The following is a 26,623-nucleotide window of genomic DNA, read 5'->3' as shown; positions in this document are numbered from 1 at the left end:
AATCTTTACTAAACTGGATCTTAGAAATGCGTATCACCTGGTTCGGATCCGGAAGGGAGACGAATGGAAGACGGCATTCAACACCCCATTAGGTCACTTTGAGTACCTGGTCATGCCGTTCGGCCTCACAAACGCCCCCGCGACATTCCAAGCATTAGTTAATGATGTCTTGCGGGATTTCCTGCACCGATTCGTCTTCGTATATCTAGACGATATACTCATCTTTTCTCCGGATCCTGAGACTCATGTCCGGCATGTACGTCAGGTCCTGCAGCGGTTGTTGGAGAACCGGCTGTTTGTGAAGGGCGAGAAGTGTGAGTTCCACCGCACCTCTTTGTCCTTCCTGGGGTTTATCATCTCCCCCAACTCCGTCGCTCCTGATCCGGCCAAGGTTGCGGCGGTGAGAGACTGGCCCCAACCCACTAGCCGTAGGAAGCTGCAACAGTTCCTCGGCTTTGCTAATTTCTACAAGAGGTTCATTAAGGGCTACAGTCAGGTAGTTAGCCCCCTGACAGCCCTGACCTCACCAAAAGTTCCCTTCCCCTGGTCGGATCGTTGCGATGCCGCGTTCAAGGAGTTGAAACGGCGCTTCTCGTCTGCACCCGTTCTGGTGCAGCCTGATCCTAGGCGCCAGTTAGTGGTTGAAGTGGACGCCTCGGACTCAGGGATAGGAGCTGTGCTTTCTCAGAGCGGGAAGACCGATAAGGTCCTTCACCCGTGTGCCTATTTTTCCTGCAGGTTGACCCCGGCCGAACGGAACTATGACGTCGGCAATCGAGAACTCCTTGCGGTGAAAGAGGCTCTTGAAGAGTGGAGACATCTGTTGGAGGGAACGTCCGTGCCATTCACGGTTTTCACTGACCACCGGAACCTGGAGTATATCAGGACCGCCAAGCGGCTGAATCCCAGGCAAGCCCGCTGGTCACTGTTCTTCGGCCGTTTTGACTTCCGGATCACCTACCGTCCCGGGACCAAGAACCAGAGATCGGATGCCTTGTCCCGGGTACATGAAGATGAAGTCAAAACGGAGTTGTCGGATCCACCGGAACCCATCATCCCGGAGTCCACTATCATGGCCACCCTCACCTGGGACGTAGAGAGAACCGTCCGGGAGGCCCTGGCACGAAGCCCGGACCCCGGAACTGGGCCGAAGAACAGACTTTATGTCCCACCAGAAGCTAGGGCTGCAGTCCTGGACTTCTGTCACGGCTCTAAGCTCTCCTGTCATCCAGGGGTGCGAAGAACCGTGGCAGTTGTCCGGCAGCGCTTCTGGTGGGCGTCCCTAGAGGCCGACATCCGGGATTATATCCAGGCCTGCACCACCTGTGCCAGGGGCAAGGCTGACCATCGTAGGGCTTCGGGTCTGCTCCAGCCGCTGCCCGTGCCCCATCGCCCCTGGTCCCACATCGGCCTGGATTTTGTCACGGGTCTCCCGCCGTCCCAGGGCAACACCACCATCTTCACGATAGTGGACCGATTCTCCAAGGCGGCCCACTTCGTGGCCCTCCCGAAGCTCCCGACGGCCCAGGAGACAGCGGACCTCCTGGTTCACCACGTCGTCCGGCTGCATGGGATCCCAACAGACATTGTCTCAGATCGTGGTCCCCAGTTCTCCTCGCACGTCTGGAGGAGCTTCTGCCGGGAACTGGGGGCCATGGTGAGTCTCTCATCCGGGTACCATCCCCAGACCAACAGGCAAGCAGAACGGGCCAATCAGGAGATGGAGCAGGCCCTGCGTTGCGTGACAGCCGCGCACCCGGCGGCCTGGAGTATCCATCTGGCCTGGATCGAGTATGCCCATAACAGCCAGGTGTCATCAGCCACCGGCCTCTCCCCTTTCGAGGTATGTCTGGGGTACCAACCGCCTTTGTTTCCAGTGGTTGAGGGAGAGGTCGGTGTGCCCTCGGTCCAGGCCCACCTACGGAAGTGCCGTCGGGTGTGGCGTGCCGCCCGTTCTGCCTTGCTGAGGGCCCGGATGAGGTCAAAGGCCCATGCAGACCGTCGGCGGACCCCGGCCCCTGCGTATCGGCCAGGGCAGGAGGTGTGGTTGTCGACAAAGGACATCCCCCTCAAAGTGGACTCCCCCAAGTTACAGGACCGTTACATCGATCCCTTCAAAATCCAGAAGGTCATCAGTCCAGCCGCAGTGAGGCTTCAGCTGCCGGCCTCACTGCGGATCCATCCTGTATTTCACGTGTCCCGAATCAAACCACATCACACCTCACCCCTCTGTACTCCGGGTCCGGCACCGCCTCCTGCCCGGATCATCGATGGCGAGCCGGCTTGGACTGTGCGCCGGCTTTTGGATGTCTGTAGGATGGGCCGGGGCTTCCAGTATTTGGTGGACTGGGAGGGGTACGGACCTGAAGAACGCTCCTGGGTGAAGAGGAGCTTCATTCTGGACCCGGCCCTCCTGGCCGATTTCTACCGCCGCCACCCGGACAAGCCTGGTAGGGCACCAGGAGGCGCGAGTTGAGGGGGGGGTCCTGTTGTGTGGGCCGCTGAAGAGGAGGTACTGCTGGCCCACCACCACCAGAGGGCACCCTGCCTGGAGTGCGGGCTCCAGGCACCAGAGGGCGCTGCCGCCTCACAGGAGCAGCCGGGGTGACAGCTGACACTCATCACCTGTGACAGCTGTCACCACTCATCTGATCTGCATCGGTATATCAGCAAGACATCATCTCCACCTCTTTGCCGAGATATCATTCTACCTGAAAGGTAATATCCTCAGCCTGACTGCTTGATAGAAAGCCCTTTTTGTGATTTTTGTGAGTGATAACAGACTTTTTCTCCAACGAGAGGTGGAGGCAGCTTCCGTGCCGTGCAGATTGCTGGGTGCAGACGCACCCACGTTTAATTGTGTTTTTGTTCCTCGCCAGCAGTACCAGGTCCGACACGCGGAGGCAGTGGCCACCTGGGAGTTCGGGACTTGGCGGCTCCAGTATTCCCGGGGTCTGGTGGCGGAGGAAATCGTGTGGTTCCGGTTCTGCTTTGGACAGGCGTCTCCTATCTTCGAGCCTGCCCACACGACACCTTGTAATTTGACCTCTGATCTATTGTGTAATCTGTTGTGTTTGTTGTGCACGTTCGCAACAGTAAAGTGTTGTTATTTGACCTATTCCATTGTCCGTTCATTTGCGCCACCTGTTGTGGGTCCGTGTACTTACACTTTCCCAACAATCTCCCCACGTTTGTTAGTTTAACCTGTTACCTGATACTAACATTAAGGTAGGAGTTGGTGGCAGGAGCACAACAATGAGAACATGACATGTCCAGTGTTTAGCAAAAGTAGAAGAGCTAAGTCCTCTGAGCTACTTACGGCCTGTTGGGCAATTGCTTGTGTTTTCTCGGGTATAGATGTAAAGTAGCTTCTTCAGTACTATCCAGTGTAGTCTGGTAAAGTAAGAAGAAAGAGACCCAATAATACCTGTGCTTGGCCTATTCATAACTCTTCCCATTCCCAGTTTGCTGCAGGTTAGTTCCCCATGCAGGGCCAGATACTCATTTACAGCTGGGTGGACGAGACAGATGAAGTGTTTTGTTCAAGCACATAAATAGGTATGAGCAGGAACCAAACCTCATCCATGCAGCTATCTGCTTTAAAGTGTTCAGCAGGTGACATACAAACGACATATACTGAACAACAAATGAAATGCAAGTATGTTTAATATTGCATTATTAGTAAAGTTTCTGTCAGAATTTCTACAGGATATCATATACAACAGGGAATGAAGGTGTGTTTGAGTTTATCGAGTCGATAAACAGAAAGGAAATGTTCGGGATCAGATCACAGTCAATAACGCATGTGACCACCATGTGCTGCAATTAATACAGGGCATGGAACCCACTAAATGGCAAATTTCCTGTTGAGGAATGCCCTGCCACTCCTCCCTCAAGGCACTCTGGAGTTGAACAACAGTGTTCGGTATCAGGATATGAGTGGGAAAATGATACGATTCAGAATATCTCATTAGTGTTCTATGGGTCTGTCGCGTGTCCTCCCTGTTTCACAGAACCTCCTCCTTAACTGGCTGATAGTCAGCTCATGAACATTTAAACATTTGGCTTTGTTCTCCTGCCAAACCAGCATCCAGCATGCCAAGACGTGCTCACAGACTTTCAGTGAGATGCGGTATGGCAAAAATGCAACAAATTTCAAATTTTATGATTTGTTTTTATAGGCCCTTCATACCTCAACAACTCACCACTCCTAATCCTTACAGACAGCAAGTTATTGCTCAAAACACACCACGCCTCTGTAATTCTGTCCAGGTGCTCGCCAGCATCCGTGCCTGTTTGTGTGTAAACACGTTCCGTGACTCCCAATTTAGTATGCTCCACCCTATTGTTTTTAGAAAAAACTTGCATTTCTGTTGTTGTTCGGTGTGTGTGTGTGTGTATATGGCTTGAAATTTTTTACAATTGATCCAGCATTCACTGTCTGTTCAGCAGGTTGCAAACACATCTATGGGCTATTACTTACCAAAAACACATATTTACATAACAAATACATAAGTAAAATAAATAATCAAAGAAAAAGGGACAGAGAGTGAGACTTTTTTCTGTGACTATTTATGTATTTGCTATGTAAATATGTATGTGTTTATTGTATTATTTTATTTATTTGTTCTCCCTCTCTCTGTTCTCTTTCTTTTAATTTAACATGTCATGTTCACTCTGTCAGTTCCAGCTAACAGTGACTCACTGGCCGAAGGTCAGCTGACACACCCCCTGTCCACAATGCAATGAGCAATCACACATGAATGACTTCATGCCTTACTCCTTGTTGTATGTATGTATTTGTTTATTTTTCCACGCTTTTTGTCTGTCATGTGGACAGTAACTTACGTGTTGGATGTGACATTAGCCTGGCCTGCTGGTTGTTCATAAAGTTCACACCGTGCCATGTGCACTGAGACGTGGCTGGGCAAGCCAAAGGCAATCTTGTTTGTATTTAATTATCAGCATGTCATGAGTGCATGACAGCCTGCCCACACATGTGCATTGCATGGCATGTTGAAAGGTGATGTTGTTCATGGCACAATATGTGTTCTCCAGCTGTGAGTTGTTCTGGACAGGTGGGTGTGTCGGTGGCGAGCAACAGCAGTTGACCGCTGTGTCATAGATCCTCACAGCTGGAGAACATATATTGTGCCATGAACAACATCACTTCTCAACACGCCACTGTGATGCGCATGTATTGGCATGCTGTCCTCATATGGTAATAAATAAAAACACATATCACCTTTACAGCGCATTCAGCAGCGCCTCAATGTGCACTGAACACTATCAGCCAAGCTGCCCCATGTGAATATATCTGTCTGATCATGTGAACAGCCCGCAAGTCAAGTGTCATGTCCACCACATGAGTTATACTCCACATGATGCCGTGTCCTTCGGCGCGCTGTGTGCTGGACACCTGGACAGCTGGACATGCGGAGCCGGCTGATGTGTTCATGATATGAGCGCATCAAGTCATTCATGTCCGTTCATTAATTCCTTGCTTACATTCCTGGCCATAGTTCATGAACATGAAGGAACAGAATGATGATAATTCTTGTATTGCCTGCTCTTTATAACAGAAATTAAATATTTTAACAGACAAAATGAAATCCATTTGTTTTGTCATTTCCAACACAGACCATCCAGTCATCAGCCATCAATTACAAATCATTACCAGTAACATGATTGTCTTACATTCAAACAGTATAACCCCAATTCCAATGAAGTTGGGATGTTGTGTAAAATGTAAATAAAAACAGAATACAATGATTTGTAAATCCTCTTCAACCTATATTCAATTGAATACACCACAAATACAAGATATTTAACGTTCAAACTGAAAAACTTTATTGTTTTTGTGCAAATATTCACTCATTTTGAAATGGATGCCTGCAACACATTTCAAAAATGCCAGGACAGTGGTATGTTTTACATCAGTGGTTTGTGTTACATCACCTTTCCTTCTAACAACATGATTAGGTATAAAAGGAGCATCCCCAAAAGTCTCAGCCATTCACAAGCACAAATGGGGCAAGGATCACCACTTTGTGAACAACTGCATGAAAAAAACAGTCCATCACTTTAAGAACAATGTTTCTCAATGTTCATTTGCAAGGAATTTAGGGATTCCATCATCTACAGTCCATAATATATTCAGAAGATTCAAAGAATCTAGAGAACTTTCTACACATAAAACCAACAATGACGGCACTGTATTAAAACCCGACATCATTGTGTAAATGATCTTACCACGTGGGCTCAGGAACACCATTGTCAGTTAACACAGTTCGTCGCTACATCTACAAGTGCAAGTTAAAACTCTACCATGCAACGTGAAAGCCATACATCAACAACATCCAGAAACAACGCCACCTTCTCTGGGCCCAAGCTCATTTGAAATGGACAGCCGCAAAGTGGAAAAGTGTGCTGTGGTCTGATGAGTTCACATTTCAAATTGTTTTTGGAAATCATGGACGTCGTGTTTTCCGGACAAAAGAGGAAAAAGGCCATCCAGATTGTTACCAGTGCAAAGTTCAAAACCCAGCATCTGTGATATTATGGGGGTGATTTAGTGCCCATGACATGGGCAACTTACACATCTGTGATGGTACCATCAATGCTGAAAGGTACATCCAGGTTTTGGAGCAACACATGCTACCATCTAAGCAACGTCTTTTTTCAGGGATGTCCCTGCTTATTTCAGCAAGACAATGCCAAGACACATTCTACACGTGTTACAACAGCGTGGCTTTGTAGTAAAAGAGTGTGGATACTAGACTGGCCTGCCTGCAGTCCAGACCTGTCAGCCACTGAAAATGTGTGGTGCACTATGAAGTGCAAAATACAACAACAGAGACCCTGGACTGTTCAACAACTGAAGTCGTACATCAAGCAAGAATGGGAAAGAATTCCACCTACAAAGCTTCAACAATTAGTGTCCTCAATTAGCAAATGCTTATTGAGTGTTATTAGAAGGAAAGGTGATGTAACACAGTAGTAAACATACCACTGTCCCGGCATTTTTGAAAGGTGTTGCAGGCATCCATTTCAAAATGAGCGAATATTTGCACAAAAACAATAAAGTTTATCAGTTTGAACATTAAATATCTTGTCTTTGTGGTGTATTCAACTGAATATAGGTTGAAGAGGATTTGCAAATCATTGTATTCTGTTTTATTTACATTTTACACAGCGTCCCAACTTCATTGGAATTGGGGTTGGACATTTTTGTGGATTTATGTACATTTGTCCAACATGCTGCTTCTGCTGTGTGAACGCAATGTGGTGTCACAGCTCTCACGTGGTCACACTGTTTGTGCACATGCAACGAGCGTGCACAAAACCGTCACTGTATTGTGGGCTCATATATGGCTGTCTGACCGTCTGTCCCTCCCGACAGCGGATAGAATTTTTCGAGGCTTGCCAATTCATTTTTTTCAGCCTTTGTCAGCCGGTTTGTCCCTCTTTTGCCCATCTTTGTGTTGTGTGTGAAGGGGCCATAACAGGACTTTGACTTTGAAACTTTTTTCCAAGGTAAAAATTTGTGAAATTGGAAACTAGTGATGGCGGAGGTTTGTGCTCTATGAGCGCGGTGCTCGAGTTACTGTCTGTTAACATTTATAACACCTATCAACATGATTGTTCTTTCATGAAGTTTTTCAATGGATATTGGGTAATTTGGGGGCACTGAATCTGGAGTTAGTTTTTACCAATCACATCACATTTTTAAGATATGAGAACATATTTCTCATATTAAGCATTGAAGCAAAAGCTGCCGTCTTGCACACGTCTTTGGCACCAAAAATGATATTATGGCTCTTGTTCACATTTCGCGAACCTGGTTTAAAAACTATGCTTCTGAAGCTGCTTTTGTGCATGATTAGTGGTGTCAAACTCGTGAGTGAATGAGCAACTTTTGCAGAATACATCAATAAGGAACATGCAGACTGCAAAAAAACATGATGTGATAGAAGAAATCTGAGCTTAGATTTGGATTCGGCACACCAAATCTACCCTAAATCAGTCCTCAAAATTCATGCAAGAAAAGAAATTGTTGACCAGTTTAATCTATGCATTATTGGGTGCCACAAATCCCTAGTTACCAGTCATTACCAGACAGAAATTAAACAAATTAGTGAGATACTCTATTACTCTGAGCGGAAAGACAAAGATTCCCAAGAGAACTAAGGTATATTGTTCCTGCAGCTCTGTGAAATGAGGGGTTGCACACTTCCTCTGTGGTAATCAACACCTCCCTGCAGAGCAGTGGTGAACTGTTTCTACATATCACAATCTAAAAATGGGCACTGGCAAAAGGACAGGAGTAATGATGCAGGAAATCGAAGGTGCAGCCTCTGTTACTGGTAAATGAAGCCAACATGAAAGTGCACTGAGCCTGCAGTTCCTCTAATGGCCACATGAGGCTGGTTCAAAAATGATTCAATCCTCATAGACTCCAATGATAAAATACCCAACTTTACAGCAGAAGAAAATGTTAATTGTCTGGAAAAAAGAGATTTGCAGGTTTGTTGTCCATAGCTAGTTTCCTTGTTGGTGACAACTTTATAGGTGGGTGGGGGGCAATTTTTTATTTAACTCATCAGGTTAAATAATTTTAAACTATGAAGTTATGCATAAGTAGGTGTATGCTTGCTTTGACTCACAGCTAGTTTTGAGTGTGTGCCAGATTAAGGTAGGCAGTCAACAGCAGAGGCTGTGTTTCTCTTTTTATTACAAATATCTGGCATAATTTGCCTTGCTGTGTGGTTAATTAAACAAACAGACATCTTAGATGTCTGTGTTCCAGTGTTTTCAGTGATCAGACTAAATAATTATTATGGTACCTGTCCACTGGCTGTGCCAGAGTAATTTATCCAACTTGACGTCATAAGAACTAATCTTTCAAACTATTGCTTGATTACAGGACACAGAACAGTGAGGACATAAATACAACATCTGTGGCTACATTACCTCAGCCTACAAGACTGAAGGAATAACACATTGTTAATCTGAACTGAAACTCGTGCATCTGCAAACAGATCTGGATCTCTCTTTAATGCTGCGTTTACACATAGGCGGGACACGTTACAAATGTAATTTTTCTGTCATTCGTGGCACATTCCTGACATTCTTAATGTGACTTAATGCATCTGAACAGGTTTCTTAACAGTGTGTGTAGGTGTGTGATATTCGTGATATTAGTAGACCAAGCAACTCATTCCACAGTTCCTGATCCTCAGCCAAGTCCTCTCTCTTTTTCAGGGGGATATCGAGGCATTCCCAAAACAGCTAGGAAATATAACTCCTCCAGTGTGGCCTGGGGCTTCTTTTGGTCAATACCCAAAGTTCATCACCATGGGTGAGCATAGGAGAGTAAATTCACAGGTAAATCGAGAGTCTCGCCTTCTGGCTCAGCTCTTTCTTCACCACCAGTTTGGTACAATGTCTGTAAAACATCAAATGCAGCCCCAATCCCTATATCAATCTCACACACAGAACAGGACTGATGACAAGGAACAGCTATTGCGAAGCCCAGCACCCACCAGGAACAGGTCTAATGGGATGCAGAGAATGTGGACACAGCTCCTAATTTGATTGCGTGGAGACTGGATTGCAAGTTGCAGTGATTCCAGTACCCCATACTCCCACAGAGACCTCGAGGGACCAGTTCATGCTCCTTTTCCAAGTCCACAAAACACAGTCATACTCCCAAGGTCCTTCTTATGTCATTGCAAGGTTTCCTTTCTTTTGAAGTGCATGATGGCACATTTGCAAATGGCTATTGTGAGTCAGTTGCTACATCCTCATTCTCCCCAAACTTAAAGGGCATATCACTAGTAAATAAAATGTTAAATGAGCTGACTATTCTAAATAAATAAAGTATGAAAATACTGATGTATTGTGTTTTATTTTTGGTGCCATATGCCTTGAGAAATTAAGTCATAAACATGGGGAATTTAGCCTGATTTCACCTGCTGCTGATAAACACTCAGAAACATGAACCTCTCATAAAATGGGACTTGATGACATCATGTATGGTAAGGCCCCCTCAAGGGCCTTGATTGAAAAGAATGGGAAAACTGAATTTTTTTACAGTGTGAATACTGATTTTTATGGACTTTGGCGGTGAATATGTCAAAATGCTTAAAATGTGTGTTTTATGATGATGCACTAAAACGACTAGTGTTTCTTATTAGGTGGACAGATTTTCCAAAGATAATATTTTGAGGAAGGAAGTGAAAGGTTTGTTGTTTTGTTTTTTAATGCCTCGCAGACTGACTGTGCAAATGAACTCCAGCACAGTGTGAGGAGGCAGAGCTGGAGGTGGCAAAGCTGAAGATGTTTTCATTCTCTTTGGGAGTGATGAGAATGGACAAGATTATGATTGATCATATCAGCGGGGACAGCTCAGGTGGGATGATTTGGAGACAAAGTCAGAGAGGCGAGACTGAGATGGTTTGGACATGTGCAGAAGAGGAACCCAGGGTATATAGGGAGAAGGATGCTGAGGATGGAGCCATGAGGCAGAAGGAAAATAGGGAGGCCAAAGAGGAGGTTTCTAGATGTGGTGACGGAGGGCATGCAGGTGGCAAGTGGCTAATGGGAACAGCAGGAAGATGAAGAAGAAGACTTATGATAATATTCATGTATTTCATTTTATTTTTGGTGCCATATGCCCAGAGAAATTACTAAGTAAAACAACATGGGGAAATTAGCATGATTTCACCTGCCTCTGATAAATGTCCAGAAATCTCAAGGTGTGAGGAATATGAACTCTGGTGACATCATGTAAGACCACGCTCCTGAAATGAATGGCGAAAACGTAATGTTTTACAGTGTGAAATCAGTGTTGTTTTTTTGTGTGTACTTTGACAGTGAATATGTCAAAATCATTAAGATGTGTTTTGCAAGGATGGAATGACATGGCTATTGTTGCTTATTTGGTCAACAGATTTTCCAAAGATAATAATTAGAGGAGGAAAGTGACAGGTTTTCTCACACTAAGCTAAGCCAACATGCTACATGTGGGACAACGAGTCTAGCTGAGGAGCTTGCTTCTGTGGTCACGGGTTGTACCGTCATACGTGTGATCGCTGTTAACAGGAGAAGCATGACATGGATCAGCTTCCAGATGTTTTGTGTTATTGGCAAAGCTGAGCTAAACCGATGACTAAGCTAAGCAAAGCTACTGGGAGAAGTCCGAAGAGGCTGCAGAGGAACACTGTTTTCCTGTGGACAAAAGACAGCACCACATGGTGGAATTCTACATGGCTCTCTGTCTGAACACAACAGGAGTGAAATAAAACACCAATTTCAATCATTATTATTCAGTCTTATTGAGATGTGTGCAATGTTTTTTTGTTTTTCTCTGAATTCATGGCGGGATGGTTTATAAAGAGGCAGAGAGAGACAAATGTTGATCACAAAATTTAAATTAAAGCCAAATTACATTTGGAGGCAAAAAAACAAACAAAAAACAAAACAAAACAAACAGCCTAGACTGACTGTGTGTGCTGGTGTAATGGGCCTTTCACACCGAGCACACAAATGTGGCGCACATTGCTCCAAAACCCATTGTTTTTAATTAATGCACCGTTCAAACATTGCAGCGCGTCACACACTGGCAGCACGCACCGCTGCTTGACGTCAAACTCACTATGGTCATAGTTCAAGTTAATCCAAGCTTCATCACTGCGTGCCAACATAGCTTCACGCACCCAGTAGAAATGAGGCATTACACCAAAACACGGAAGAGGACAGAGTGCAGAAATCTGTCAGAGGAGCATAAGACCTGCTGACTTATACACAGCAGTTTTCTAAAGAAAATCCTTACAAATTTTTTTAAACCTCAAGATTAATTTCTTATTACTGTAAATTTTGAAGTTAAAAAAACATTTCTTACATTAAAAAACGTGTAATTAAAATAGTTTTAAATAAAAAACATAAAAGAATCTTTATAAATCATTGATGTTCATCTGTAAATTAAAACCATATCTTATTGGTGGTTGTTGTTTCAGATGAGATGATTTCTTGTTTAACATTACAAGGAACCCACTTTGGATGGAGCAGCTCTCATTTCTAGAAATCTGGCCAATTTTCTTAAATCCTCCAAACCGTGACTATCCAGGGTTGGGACCAGGAAGCAGAGTTGTAGTCTTACACACCTCTCTGCAGCTTCTCTCCCCCTGCCATCCCCTCACTACCCCATCCCCGTAGAGACGGTGCCTGCTCCCAGACCACCAATAACCAGCAAAAATCTATTTAAGCATAAAAATTCAAAAAGAAAAAATAATATAGCACCTTCAACTGCACCACAGACTAAAACAGTTAAATGTGGTCTATTAAACATTAGGTCTCTCTCTTCTAAGTCCCTGTTGGTAAATGATATAATAATTGATCAACATATTGATTTATTCTGCCTTACAGAAACCTGGTTACAGCAGGATGAATATGTTAGTTTAAATGAGTCAACACCCCCGAGTCACACTAACTGTCAGAACGCTTGTAGCACGGGCCTGGGCGGAGGATTAGCAGCAATCTTCCATTCCAGCTTATTAATTAATCAAAAACCCAGACAGAGCTTTAATTCATTTGAAAGCTTGACTCTTAGTCTTGTCCATCCGAATTGGAAGTCCCAAAAACCAGTTTTATTTGTTATTATCTATCGTCCACCTGGTCGTTACTGTGAGTTTCTCTGTGAATTTTCAGACCTTTTGTCTGACTTAGTACTTAGCTCAGATAAGATAATTATAGTGGGCGATTTTAACATCCACACAGATGCTGAGAATGACAGCCTCAACACTGCATTTAATCTATTATTAGACTCTATTGGCTTTGCTCAAAAAGTAAATGAGTCCACCCACCACTTTAATCATATCTTAGATCTTGTTCTGACTTATGGTATGGAAATAGAAGACTTAACAGTATTCCCTGAAAACTCCCTTCTGTCTGATCATTTCTTAATAACATTTACATTTACTCTGATGGACTACCCAGCAGTGGGGAATAAGTTTCATTACACTAGAAGTCTTTCAGAAAGTGCTGTAACTAGGTTTAAGGATATGATTCCTTCTTTATGTTCTCTAATGCCATATACCAACACAGTGCAGAGTAGCTACCTAAACTCTGTAAGTGAGATAGAGTATCTCGTCAATAGTTTTACATCCTCATTGAAGACAACTTTGGATGCTGTAGCTCCTCTGAAAAAGAGAGCTTTAAATCAGAAGTGTCTGACTCCGTGGTATAACTCACAAACTCGTAGCTTAAAGCAGATAACCCGTAAGTTGGAAAGGAAATGGCGTCTCACTAATTTAGAAGATCTTCACTTAGCCTGGAAAAAGAGTCTGTTGCTCTATAAAAAAGCCCTCCGTAAAGCTAGGACATCTTTCTACTCATCACTAATTGAAGAAAATAAGAACAACCCCAGGTTTCTTTTCAGCACTGTAGCCAGGCTGACAAAGAGTCAGAGCTCTATTGAGCTGAGTATTCCATTAACTTTAACTAGTAATGACTTCATGACTTTCTTTGCTAAAAAATTTTAACTATTAGAGAAAAAATTACTCATAACCATCCGAAAGACGTATCGTTATCTTTGGCTGCTTTCAGTGATGCCGGTATTTGGTTAGACTCATTCTCTCCGATTGTTCTGTCTGAGTTATTTTCATTAGTTACTTCATCCAAACCATCAACATGTTTATTAGACCCCATTCCTACCAGGCTGCTCAAGGAAGCCCTACCATTATTTAATGCTTCGATCTTAAATATGATCAATCTATCTTTGTTAGTTGGCTATGTACCACAGGCTTTTAAGGTGGCAGTAATTAAACCATTACTTAAAAAGCCATCACTTGACCCAGCTATCTTAGCTAATTATAGGCCAATCTCCAACCTTCCTTTTCTCTCAAAAATTCTTGAAAGGGTAGTTGTAAAACAGCTAACTGATCATCTGCAGAGGAATGGTCTATTTGAAGAGTTTCAGTCAGGTTTTAGAATTCATCATAGTACAGAAACAGCATTAGTGAAGGTTACAAATGATCTTCTTATGGCCTCGGACAGTGGACTCATCTCTGTGCTTGTTCTGTTAGACCTCAGTGCTGCTTTTGATACTGTTGACCATAAAATTTTATTACAGAGATTAGAGCATGCCATAGGTATTAAAGGCACTGCGCTGCGGTGGTTTGAATCATATTTGTCTAATAGATTACAATTTGTTCATGTACATGGGGAATCTTCTTCACAGACTAGGGTTAATTATGGAGTTCCACAAGGTTCTGTGCTAGGACCAATTTTATTCACTTTATACATGCTTCCCTTAGGTAGTATTATTAGACGGTATTGCTTAAATTTTCATTGTTACGCAGATCAATCAATCAATCAATCAATTTTTTTATATAGCGCCAAATCACAACAAACAGTTGCCCCAAGGTGCTTTATATTGTAAGGCAAGGCCATACAATAATTATGTAAAACCCCAACGGTCAAAACGACCCCCTGTGAGCAAGCACTTGGCTACAGTGGGAAGGAAAAACTCCCTTTTAACAGGAAGAAACCTCCAGCAGAACCAGGCTCAGGGAGGGGCAGTCTTCTGCTGGGACTGGTTGGGGCTGAGGGAGAGAACCAGGAAAAAGACATGCTGTGGAGGGGAGCAGAGATCGATCACTAATGATTAAATGCAGAGTGGTGCATACAGAGCAAAAAGAGAAAGAAACAGTGCATCATGGGAACCCCCCAGCAGTCTACGTCTATAGCAGCATAACTAAGGGATGGTTCAGGGTCACCTGATCCAGCCCTAACTATAAGCTTTAGCAAAAAGGAAAGTTTTAAGCCTAATCTTAAAAGTAGAGAGGGTGTCTGTCTCCCTGATCTGAATTGGGAGCTGGTTCCACAGGAGAGGAGCCTGAAAGCTGAAGACTCTGCCTCCCATTCTACTCTTACAAACCCTAGGAACTACAAGTAAGCCTGCAGTCTGAGAGCGAAGCGCTCTATTGGGGTGATATGGTACTACGAGGTCCCTAAGATAAGATGGGACCTGATTATTCAAAACCTTATAAGTAAGAAGAAGAATTTTAAATTCTATTCTAGAATTAACAGGAAGCCAATGAAGAGAGGCTAATATGGGTGAGATATGCTCTCTCCTTCTAGTCCCCGTCAGTACTCTAGCTGCAGCATTTTGAATTAACTGAAGGCTTTTTAGGGAACTTTTAGGACAACCTGATAATAATGAATTACAATAGTCCAGCCTAGAGGAAATAAATGCATGAATTAGTTTTTCAGCATTACTCTGAGACAAGACCTTTCTGATTTTAGAGATATTGCGTAAATGCAAAAAAGCAGTCCTACATATTTGTTTAATATGCGCTTTGAATGACATATCCTGATCAAAAATGACTCCAAGATTTCTCACAGTATTACTAGAGGTCAGGGTAATGCCATCCAGAGTAAGGATCTGGTTAGACACCATGTTTCTAAGATTTGTGGGGCCAAGTACAATAACTTCAGTTTTATCTGAGTTTAAAAGCAGGAAATTAGAGGTCATCCATGTCTTTATGTCTGTAAGACAATCCTGCAGTTTAGCTAATTGGTGTGTGTCCTCTGGCTTCATGGATAGATAAAGCTGGGTATCATCTGCGTAACAATGAAAATTTAAGCAATACCGTCTAATAATACTGCCTAAGGGAAGCATGTATAAAGTGAATAAAATTGGTCCTAGCACAGAACCTTGTGGAACTCCATAATTAACTTTAGTCTGTGAAGAAGATTCCCCATTTACATGAACAAATTGTAATCTATTAGACAAATATGATTCAAACCACCGCAGCGCAGTGCCTTTAATACCTATGGCATGCTCTAATCTCTGTAATAAAATTTTATGGTCAACAGTATCAAAAGCAGCACTGAGGTCTAACAGAACAAGCACAGAGATGAGTCCACTGTCCGAGGCCATAAGAAGATCATTTGTAACCTTCACTAATGCTGTTTCTGTACTATGATGAATTCTAAAACCTGACTGAAACTCTTCAAATAGACCATTCCTCTGCAGATGATCAGTTAGCTGTTTTACAACTACCCTTTCAAGAATTTTTGAGAGAAAAGGAAGGTTGGAGATTGGCCTATAATTAGCTAAGATAGCTGGGTCAAGTGATGGCTTTTTAAGTAATGGTTTAATTACTGCCACCTTAAAAGCCTGTGGTACATAGCCAACTAACAAAGATAGATTGATCATATTTAAGATCGAAGCATTAAATAATGGTAGGGCTTCCTTGAGCAGCCTGGTAGGAATGGGGTCTAATAAACATGTTGATGGTTTGGATGAAGTAACTAATGAAAATAACTCAGACAGAACAATCGGAGAGAAAGAGTCTAACCAAATACCGGCATCACTGAAAGCAGCCAAAGATAACGATACGTCTTTGGGATGGTTATGAGTAATTTTTTCTCTAATAGTTAAAATTTTGTTAGCAAAGAAAGTCATGAAGTCATTACTAGTTAAAGTTAATGGAATACTCAGCTCAATAGAGCTCTGACTCTTTGTCAGCCTGGCTACAGTGCTGAAAAGAAACCTGGGGTTGTTCTTATTTTCTTCAATTAGTGATGAGTAGAAAGATGTCCTAGCTTTACGGAGGGCTTTTTTATAGAGCAACAGACTCTTTTTCCAGGCTAAGTGAAGATCTTCTAAATTAGTGAGACGCCATTTCCTCTCCAACTTACGGGTTATCTGCTTTAAGCTACGAGTTTGTGAGTTATACCACGGAGTCAGACACTTCTGATTTAAAGCTCTCTTTTTCAGAGGAGCTACAGCATCCAAAGTTGTCTTCAATGAGGATGTAAAACTATTGACGAGATACTCTATCTCCCTTACAGAGTTTAGGTAGCTACTCTGCACTGTGTTGGTATATGGCATTAGAGAACATAAAGAAGGAATCATATCCTTAAACCTAGTTACAGCGCTTTCTGAAAGACTTCTAGTGTAATGAAACTTATTCCCCACTGCTGGGTAGTCCATCAGAGTAAATGTAAATGTTATTAAGAAATGATCAGACAGAAGGGAGTTTTCAGGGAATACTGTTAAGTCTTCTATTTCCATACCATAAGTCAGAACAAGATCTAAGATATGATTAAAGTGGTGGGTGGACTCATTTACTTTTTGAGCAAAGCCAATAGAGTCTAATAATAGATTAAATGCAGTGTTGAGGCTGTCATTCTCAGCATCTGTGTGGATGTTAAAATCGCCCACTATAATTATCTTATCTGAGCTAAGCACTAAGTCAGACAAAAGGTCTGAAAATTCACAGAGAAACTCACAGTAACGACCAGGTGGACGATAGATAATAACAAATAAAACTGGTTTTTGGGACTTCCAATTTGGATGGACAAGACTAAGAGACAAGCTTTCAAATGAATTAAAGCTCTGTCTGGGTTTTTGATTAATTAATAAGCTGGAATGGAAGATTGCTGCTAATCCTCCGCCCCGGCCCGTGCTACGAGCATTCTGACAGTTAGTGTGACTCGGGGGTGTTGACTCATTTAAACTAACATATTCATCCTGCTGTAACCAGGTTTCTGTAATGCAGAATAAATCAATATGTTGATCAATTATTATATCATTTACTAACAGGGACTTAGAAGAGAGAGACCTAATGTTTAACAGACCACATTTAACTGTTTTAGTCTGTGGTGCAGTTGAAGGTGCTATATTATTTTTTCTTTTTGAATTTTTATGCTTAAATAGATTTTTGCTGGTTATTGGTAGTCTGGGAGCAGGCACCGTCTCTATGGGGATGGGGTAATGAGGGGATGGCAGGGGGAGAGAAGCTGCAGAGAGGTGTATAAGACTACAACTCTGCTTCCTGGTCCCAACCCTGGATAGTCACGGTTTGGAGGACTTAAGAAAATTGGCCAGATTTCTAGAAATGAGAGCTGCTCCATCCAAAGTGGGATGGATGCCGTCTCTCCTAACAAGACCAGGTTTTCCCCAGAAGCTTTGCCAATTATCTATGAAGCCCACCTCATTTTTTGGACACCACTCAGACAGCCAGCAATTCAAGGAGAACATGCGGCTAAACATGTCACTCCCGGTCCGATTGGGGAGGGGCCCAGAGAAAACTACAGAGTCCGACATTGTTTTTGCAAAGTTACACACCGATTTAATGTTAATTTTAGTGACCTCTGATTGGCGTAACCGGGTGTCATTACTGCCGACGTGAATTACAATCTTACCAAATTTACGCTTAGCCTTAGCCAGCAGTTTCAAATTTCCTTCAATATCGCCTGCTCTGGCCCCCGGAAGACAATTGACTATGGTTGCTGGTGTCGCTAACTTCACATTTCTCAAAACAGAGTCGCCAATAACCAGAGTTTGATCCTCGGCGGGTGTGTCGTCGAGTGGGGAAAAACGGTTAGAGATGTGAACGGGTTGGCGGTGTACACGGGGCTTCTGTTTAGGGCTATGCTTCCTAATGATACCCAGCTTTAGCTATCCATGAAGCCAGAGGACACACACCAATTAGCTAAACTGCAGTTTTGTCTTACAGACATAAAGACATGGATGACCTCTAATTTCCTGCTTTTAAACTCAGATAAAACTGAAGTTATTGTACTTGGCCCCACAAATCTTAGAAACATGGTGTCTAACCAGATCCTTACTCTGGATGGCATTGCCCTGGCCTCTGGTAATACTGTGAGAAATCTTGGAGTCATTTTTGATCAGGATATGTCATTCAAAGCGCATATTAAACAAATATGTAGGACTGCTTTTTTGCATTTACGCAATATCTCTAAAATCAGAAAGGTCTTGTCTCAGAGTGATGCTGAAAAACTAATTCATGCATTTATTTCCTCTAGGCTGGACTATTGTAATTCATTATTATCAGGTTGTCCTAAAAGTTCCCTAAAAAGCCTTCAGTTAATTCAAAATGCTGCAGCTAGAGTACTGACGGGGAATAGAAGGAGAGAGCATATCTCACCCATATTGGCCTCTCTTCATTGGCTTCCTGTTAATTCTAGAATATAATTTAAAATTCTTCTTCTTACTTATAAGGTTTTGAATAATCAGGTCCCATCTTATCTTAGGGACCTCGTAGTACCATATCACCCCAATAGAGCGCTTCGCTCTCAGACTGCAGGCTTACTTGTAGTTCCTAGGGTTTGTAAGAGTAGAATGGGAGGCAGAGCCTTCAGCTTTCAGGCTCCTCTCCTGTGGAACCAGCTCCCAATTCAGATCAGGGAGACAGACATCCTCTCTACTTTTAAAATTAGGCTTAAAACTTTCCTTTTTGCTAAAGCTTATAGTTAGGGCTGGATCGGGTGACCCTGAACCATCCCTTAGTTATGCTGCTATAGACGTAGACTGCTGGGGGGTTCCCATGATGCACTGTTTCTTTCTCTTTTTGCTCTGTATGCACCACTCTGCATTTAATCATTAGTGATCGATCTCTGCTCCCCTCCTCAGCATGTCTTTTTCCTGGTTCTCTCCCTCAGCCCCAACCAGTCCCAGCAGAAGACTGCCCCTCCCTGAACCTGGTTCTGCTGGAGGTTTCTTCCTGTTAAAAGTGAGTTTTTCCTTCCCACTGTAGCCAAGTGCTTGCTCACAGGGGGTCGTTTTGACCGTTGGGGTTTTACATAATTATTGTATGGCTTTGCCTTACAATATAAAGCGCCTTGGGGCAACTGTTTGTTGTGATTTGGCGCTATATAAAAAAAAAATTGATTGATTGATTGATTGAACCTTGGACATTTATTTTTAGACAAACAAAATAGCATGAAAAGTAATGTGTACATTTGAACTCTGGTAGATTCATTCATTCACATCTGCATTTCAACCAGGAAAAAGACACATAAATAAATATAAGTATTTATTATAGACACAACAGGAGATTATGTAACAATGACTGCAGTGTGTCTGTTAATTAGGAGTCCTCATTGTGACATAAACCTTATGGGGAAATCATTTTTTTAATTTAGTCATTTCAACATTTAATTACGTCCTCGCTGACTATGTGATTGCTTTTAATGTTGTAATCAGGACAGAGCAGCAATTACTAAAATATGAATTTGACTATTCTAGTAATTGTGAATGTTTGAAATTATGTGCAATAGGGATGGGGCTTCGTCTACCTGTGCAAGTGTCATGTTGACTGAACTTTGACTTCATGGACACATTTAATGAGTCATTCATTTGCAGAGGCAACAGGTGAGGTGGACCCTCAGGACATTTAACCAGATCATGGTTTCCTCCACAGCTTCAACCTCTTGGTGTAGTTTTTGGAGACACTTTCCTCATATTTGGAAGAGTGGAGATGTTCTCTTCTTCTGTGGACTTCAGGGTCTGGTGAGAAGTTCTCTTGTTCTGTCTGGACTTCAGGTTTTAGTGTTCAGCTCCATCACTGGAAGTTTTAATGTTCATCTGTATTTACAAGGCTCTCTGCACAGCAAATGTTGAAATGTTCCTGATGTGGGACAAGTGATGAAATATATTTCTTAAAATATGAAGAAATATGAAACAGTGTTGTGATGTTTTCTTTAAAGTCTGATTACTAGATAGTTAAAAAAAAAATCAAATAAAAAAATCAAAGTTATATAAAGTTGAGACTGTTCTTGTCAGAGCAGTAACAATTTAAAAAACTGGTGTGTCGATTTATTTATTTAAAAATAAAAACAGATCAAACAATCTACAAATAAAAAAATGTTCCCTCAGCTCGACTGACTGATTCAACATTCTGCAGCTAAAGGCTAAGCTAGCGTTAACTGACTCACTCACCTCAGACAAATTTGCAGAAGCTCCGTTGCACAAACTGGGTGTGTGTATGTATCCAAAAGTGAAGAATTTTGGATTGAGTGTGTCTGCTCGATCACTGCTGTCTCTCCCTCTGACCGGGACTGTGGGTCTTTGGCCAGGCTGTGCACTTCAGCTCTGTCTAGCCGCTTCAGCTCATCCCAGCCTCACGCTGAATAGTCACTGAAAAAAGCTTTTCCCAGCAGGGTGATGTCCGTCACTCATTCTTCTGCTTTTTGCTTGTAATCTTGTGGTTATGACTCGCAGACTGAGTGTTTCGCTTTTTTCTGTAGCGACTCCATGATGCCAATTGTTGGCGTTAGTCATCGGACTCTCGAAAAGCCAGAGAGTGAGGTAGAGGCATTGTTACCGTGTCCACTTTGGAAAAAATGTGAGTGGATGCACCTGGACACAGATGGAGTGACCTTCAGGCAGCTAATACTCAGCACCTGAGGTTATGTCACTTTATGGCTAAAACAGCTCTGAATCTGTGTACATTTTTCAGACAATGTATGGCTAATTTTATTTTTATCAGCTACATCAGGACATGAGGATCAGCACCTCTAAATACGAGGCTATGGTTCTCAGCAGGAAACTGATGGATTGCCTACTACAGGTACACTACAGGTAGGGAATGCGGTCTTGCTACCGTACTGTTTTGATGAAAAGAGAGCTGAGCCAAAAGGCAAAGCTCTCGATCTACTGGTCAGTCTTTGTTCCTACTCTCACCTATAGTCATGAGGATTGGGTCATGACCAAAAGAACTAGAATGCTGGTACAAGCGGCCAAAATGAGTTCACTTAGGAATGTGGCTGGTGTCTCCTTTAGAGATAGTGTGAGAAGCTCGGTCATCTGTGGAGAGTTTGGAGTAGAGCCACTGCTCCTTCGCATTGAAAGGAGCCAGATGAGGTGGTTCAAGCATCTGGTAAGGATGCCCCCTGGGCACCTCCCTAGGGAGGTGTTCCAGACATATCCATCTGGGAGAAGACCCCGGGCAAGACCCAGGACTAGGTGGAGAGATTATATCTCCACGCTGGCCTGGGAATGCCTCTGGACCACCAGTCAGAGGTGGTCAATGTGACCCAGGAAAGGGAAGTGTGGGGTCCCCTGCTGGAGCTGTTTCCCCCGCCACACGATCCCGAATAAGTGGTTGAAGATGAGTGAGTGATGAGTGAGTACATCAGGACTCACACAAGTTAATGAGTTGGAAGTAATGATTCATAATCTGGTACATAAGTTTTTAAAAGATAGTGCTGATTAGAGTGAGATATGGACTTTAATGAAGGTGCCAGATTGCTTTTCTGGACTATTTTGGCCCACCTTAACCTCTGTTTATATATACAGTCTATAGGGACATATAACTTGTTCATACCACATGGAAAGGTAAAGTAGATACAGACTTCTAAACATTGGAACATATGATATCAAGTAGGCTTGGCAATTACTGCAGAAGATATTTTAGTTTGAAGCTTTTTGGGATAATGCGATCCAGTGGGTAATTTGAATTCGACTCTCAGTAGCTGTTGTAAGATATGAATGTGGCAAAGGAGCAGGTGGTGAGTGGTGCCTACATATACCCACACAGGCTGCCTGAGTGTTAACAGAATTATGTAAGACTGTTGTTTGACTAATTAAAACACTCAGATCAGTCAAAATGTCCCTCTTGTTGTTTAAGATTCTGCTCATTTGTTAATGACTTATTTCATAATATAAAATTTGACAGAAGATAACAGAAATTCTGAGTATCTGCCAAAAATTTCTAACAGAATTTGTTCACTGGCAAAAAAAAAAAAAAAAAAAAAATCTATCTGTAAGATTTCTATTCTTCAGCATTTTACAATGTTAATTGGAGAACCTCAATGAAGAGGGACCTCCACCAAGAGAAAACATTCATATATGTTCCCGAAAAGTTGTTTCTTCTGATAATATTTTGCAAACCACAACAAGTAGTAGCATTACAACATTAAGTGATTTATATCACTCTTTAGTCTTTTTCTTTTGACACACATGGGTCCAACTGAATTGGCCAAGTATTCAGTTTCAAGTTTAGCCAGTTAATACCATTAAACTAATCTGACTGGGCCTTTAACACAATCATGCTTAAATAAGATTTTGGACAGCAAAAATAACCTCTTAATAATTACATTAATAATTTTGATCACACAAATACAGTAAGCTGCCCATAAATGTGACTAAAGTCAAAAAGACGTTGTGAGTGGTTGCCTGATTGTTTAAAATTATTTTATCGTTTATTAATGTATTTTTTCAAACAATGAGAAGAAAATGTATCTTAAACAAAATTTTACAGTAAAGTCCTTTACACACTAAGAATTATGTAAATAAAGTATATGACAACATTTTGAATCTTTGCAGTCACCAAAGTCAAAATAAGACTTATAGGAAAGTTTGCGCACCCACCTACAAAAGATAAACAAATTAGATGTATTCCTTAGCTTTGGAAAATAAGCATCTAACCTGTGAAATTAAATGAATGGAGAGATACATTCAGGACCATAAATAGTTGGACAACGGCAACTTGTGTAATTTTGGTTCTGTACAGTATCATAAATGAGTTGAAATGAACCACTCAAGCAAGGGGTTTAACAAAAATATGACATTCATCATTTAGGCAGACCCATTACATCTACATAGACTCGAATCTCCTCTGTGCCTTCTGACAAACTTTAGTTACTTACTTCAATTAAACTTTAATTTCACATCTTATTTTAAAGAAAATCTTTTTTTGTTCCACTCCACCATGAAGCTTTTGGCAATGGAACAGCCAAGCGTTGCACCGTCCACAGTTTCTCCAATCAGACAGAAGCGTAGAACTCATTCTGAGTTGTCCTGGGTGAGTTCCAAACAGATACACCATGCAGTGCCATGCTTTTTATATTTATTAATGACTAATGTAAAAGAAGTCCAAAACAGATTCAGTGACTTGGTAATGTTCATGTATTCATCCCCTGACTTGTCTAAAACTGACTGCAAAAGTGAATAAAAATACCCTTTTGTCCAGTTACATGACCATTGAAAATTGAGGGATTGTCAATAAAAATGGCTATAATTCTTAAATACTTATTGCAATATTTCTTGTGAAATCCCTTGAATTAATGATGAAGGCCTACACCACAAGCACAGATTGAGTATTTGATTTCAACTCCATTGTGTTGGTATACAGAGGCAAAATGCCTCCCCCCCGGTGTATGTCACTGCCCAAATACTTATGGACCAGCCTCTAAGTAGTCAAGCTATTTTAGTGTGCATTGAACATTAAGCACATTACATCCATCAGGAAGTGGTGTAACTACATGACAACACATTGGTTTCAGATCAGTGTGACTTACTGACTAAACAGAAAAGGCAACAGGATTATTAAACCTGACTACCCAGGCAGAATACAATTCCGTAGTAGGTCAAATGCCACCACTTTCATCAAATCAAGTCACAGCTGACAACCCAATCGAAGCCCGACAAAGGAGATTCTATAACTCCCTCTGAACGGAACACCATTCCATTGCAGGTTACTTCCTAAAGACATGCAGGTTAGGTGAGATGGAAACTATACAAATTTAAAAAAAGAGTTTTTTTTAATGCTTACTGTATATTACAGCTAATGTGAATGAATGAAAGATGATTTGAGTTGGGGCGGGGGCGACAGCATAATTTTTGTGGCTTCAGAAGAACAAAAATCACTTTCTTGCAGAGAGAGATGCTCACATCTTTGCAAATTTTCTCTTCGTAACTTAACTCCAGTTCTTTATAATCCACACACACTGGATTCAAACATATGAATATGACATATGAACTTCACAGAGCTGCAGGCACTGAAGAACAGAGCACAAAGAGCACTCCTACTTGTACAGAGCCTAAATATGTTTCAGCAGAAACTCATTTTTTGGTACAACGCTGGGAAGGTACAGATGACCTGAAATGCCCCCGGCTACCAACAGCCAAGTTAGCCTCCTGTCTTAACTTAGACAGGCAAAACAGTCTGCACATATTTCTGTGGAGGAACTGAGTGATCCCAGCTGCACACAAAGAGTAGTAATGCTGCACGGTGACACTCTCTGCTGACTCACCAGTGGCTCGGCCATAATGATGTGGATTTTACGCTCAGACATGGTGGTGAAGTTTGCAAACAGGCTCTTGAGGACGTACTCCCCCGGTTTGCTCTCTGGGTCAATGCTGATGGGCATCATGGCTGGGGCACCCTTCTCTCCCTGAGGACAGCACACTGGAGGGACGGGGGGTTTGCTGTATCCGTTCCCCACAGGCGAAGCTGAGGAAGCATGAGAATAACTGTTAACACATGTGGGACAGGACCAGTCACGGATCTGTTTACAATGAAAAATCACTGCTGAGAACTTTCCAAACATGGACATAAAGTTCACATGTTGAACATTCCTGAGGGAGCGGGTCCAAAGGGCACACTGCTCCTTCTTCCCTGCTGCTGCAGCTGCTGTTTTTATTTCATACCAAACACATCATGACAACAATCTCATGTGTATGCACATCCTTCAGTTATCTTGTAACTCATGATTAATTACTGGCAACCTGCACAGGTCGTAAAACCCACAAACTCAGTCGAGTTTAAAATCAAAGTGTTACAATCTGCTGCTTCGAGAAAAAAAGGGTTCTACATATGACTGCAACCAAACGTCCAATTACAACTGTGACATATCAGTTTATGCAACTCCTAACTGCACGTCTGTCTCATGAGCATTATTAAATCTGATGTGTTATGTAATCAGACCACTTTTTGCACAAACTGCACTTACTGCCTCACAACCAGCACAGTGTTTCCTTCAGAGAAAAATAAATGAATATAGAAGAATCACAGCAGCAGCAGAATTCTCACAAACTCATTACATCGGACACGTCAAACAGCTTTGATCAGTGTCTCAGTTCCTTGTTCTCCATTAAATGGCAGGTAATTATTGGCAGATATTACTTTAACCTCCCTTAAAAAGTCCAGACATCTGGGGTTATTGGAAAAAGCACAGCAATGTGCAATGTTGATATTAAAAGCTGGACTAAATTAATGTTTAAGCTATAAAATCATTCCAGAAGCTAAAACACTAACTCACAGCTGTAAAAGAACGTGAATCATGTTTTAAAGAGTACTTTGGCTTGTACATATCCAGAACGTATTCACACCACTTCACTTTTTCCACATTTTATGTTTAGCTTTATTCCAAAATTAAAATAAATTCATTTTTTTTCCCTCTAAATTTTACTCACAACACCCCATAATGACCCCAGCATGACTTTTTTTTTGCAAATGTATTTAAAAAATTAAGTAAGTATTCACACCCTTTGCTCAGTACTTTGTTGATGCACCTTTGGCAGCAATTACAGCCTCAAGTATTATTGAATAAGATGCCACAAGATTGGTGCAAATATCTTTGGGCAATTTTGTCCATTCCTCTTTGCAGCACCTCTTAAGCTCCATCAGGTTGGATGGGTAGCGTCAGTGCACAGCCATTTTCAGATCTCTCCAGACATGTTCAATTTGATTCAGGTCTGGTCTCTGGCTGGGCCACTCAAGGACATTCACAGAGTTGTCCTGAAGCCACTCCTTTGATATCTTGGCTGTGTGCCTTGGGTCATTGTTCTGCTGAATGATGAACCGTCACCCCAGTCTGAGGTCAAGAGCGCTCTGGAGCAGATTTCATCCAGGATGTCTCTGTACATTGCTGCATTCATCATTCCCTCAATCCTGACTAGTCTCCCAGTTCCTACCACTGAAAAACCAGAGAATTTTGTCCTTCAGAGTTCTTCAGGTGCCTTTTTTTCAAACTTCAGGTGGGCTGCCATGTGGCTTCTGTCTGGCCACTCTACCATACA

The 26,623-nt window shown here is 42.3% G+C and overlaps 1 protein-coding gene and 1 long non-coding RNA gene across 2 annotated transcripts in view; one reads left to right on the top strand and one right to left on the bottom strand.

The window, feature by feature from the left end:
* Window positions 1-26,623, bottom strand: part of frya (furry homolog a (Drosophila)) — a 260,590-nt gene that overhangs the window by 197,414 nt on the left and 36,553 nt on the right. Inside the window, exon 2 of the mRNA XM_034168395.1 lies at window positions 24,856-25,055. Coding sequence (XP_034024286.1) covers window positions 24,856-25,055 — 200 coding nt within the window. The remainder of the gene's footprint in view (window positions 1-24,855; window positions 25,056-26,623) is intronic.
* On the top strand, window positions 10,488-24,336 carry LOC117508600. The gene is made up of 3 exons (XR_004560140.1): window positions 10,488-10,588; window positions 11,757-11,764; window positions 24,324-24,336. It is a non-coding gene; the product is annotated as an uncharacterized LOC117508600 (long non-coding RNA).

The sequence above is a fragment of the Thalassophryne amazonica genome, chromosome 4, assembly GCF_902500255.1.
Source record: "Thalassophryne amazonica chromosome 4, fThaAma1.1, whole genome shotgun sequence".
Taxonomy (NCBI): domain Eukaryota; kingdom Metazoa; phylum Chordata; class Actinopteri; order Batrachoidiformes; family Batrachoididae; genus Thalassophryne; species Thalassophryne amazonica.
Note: the sequence above shows the minus strand (reverse complement) of the source record. Positions and strands in the feature narration are given on the sequence as shown.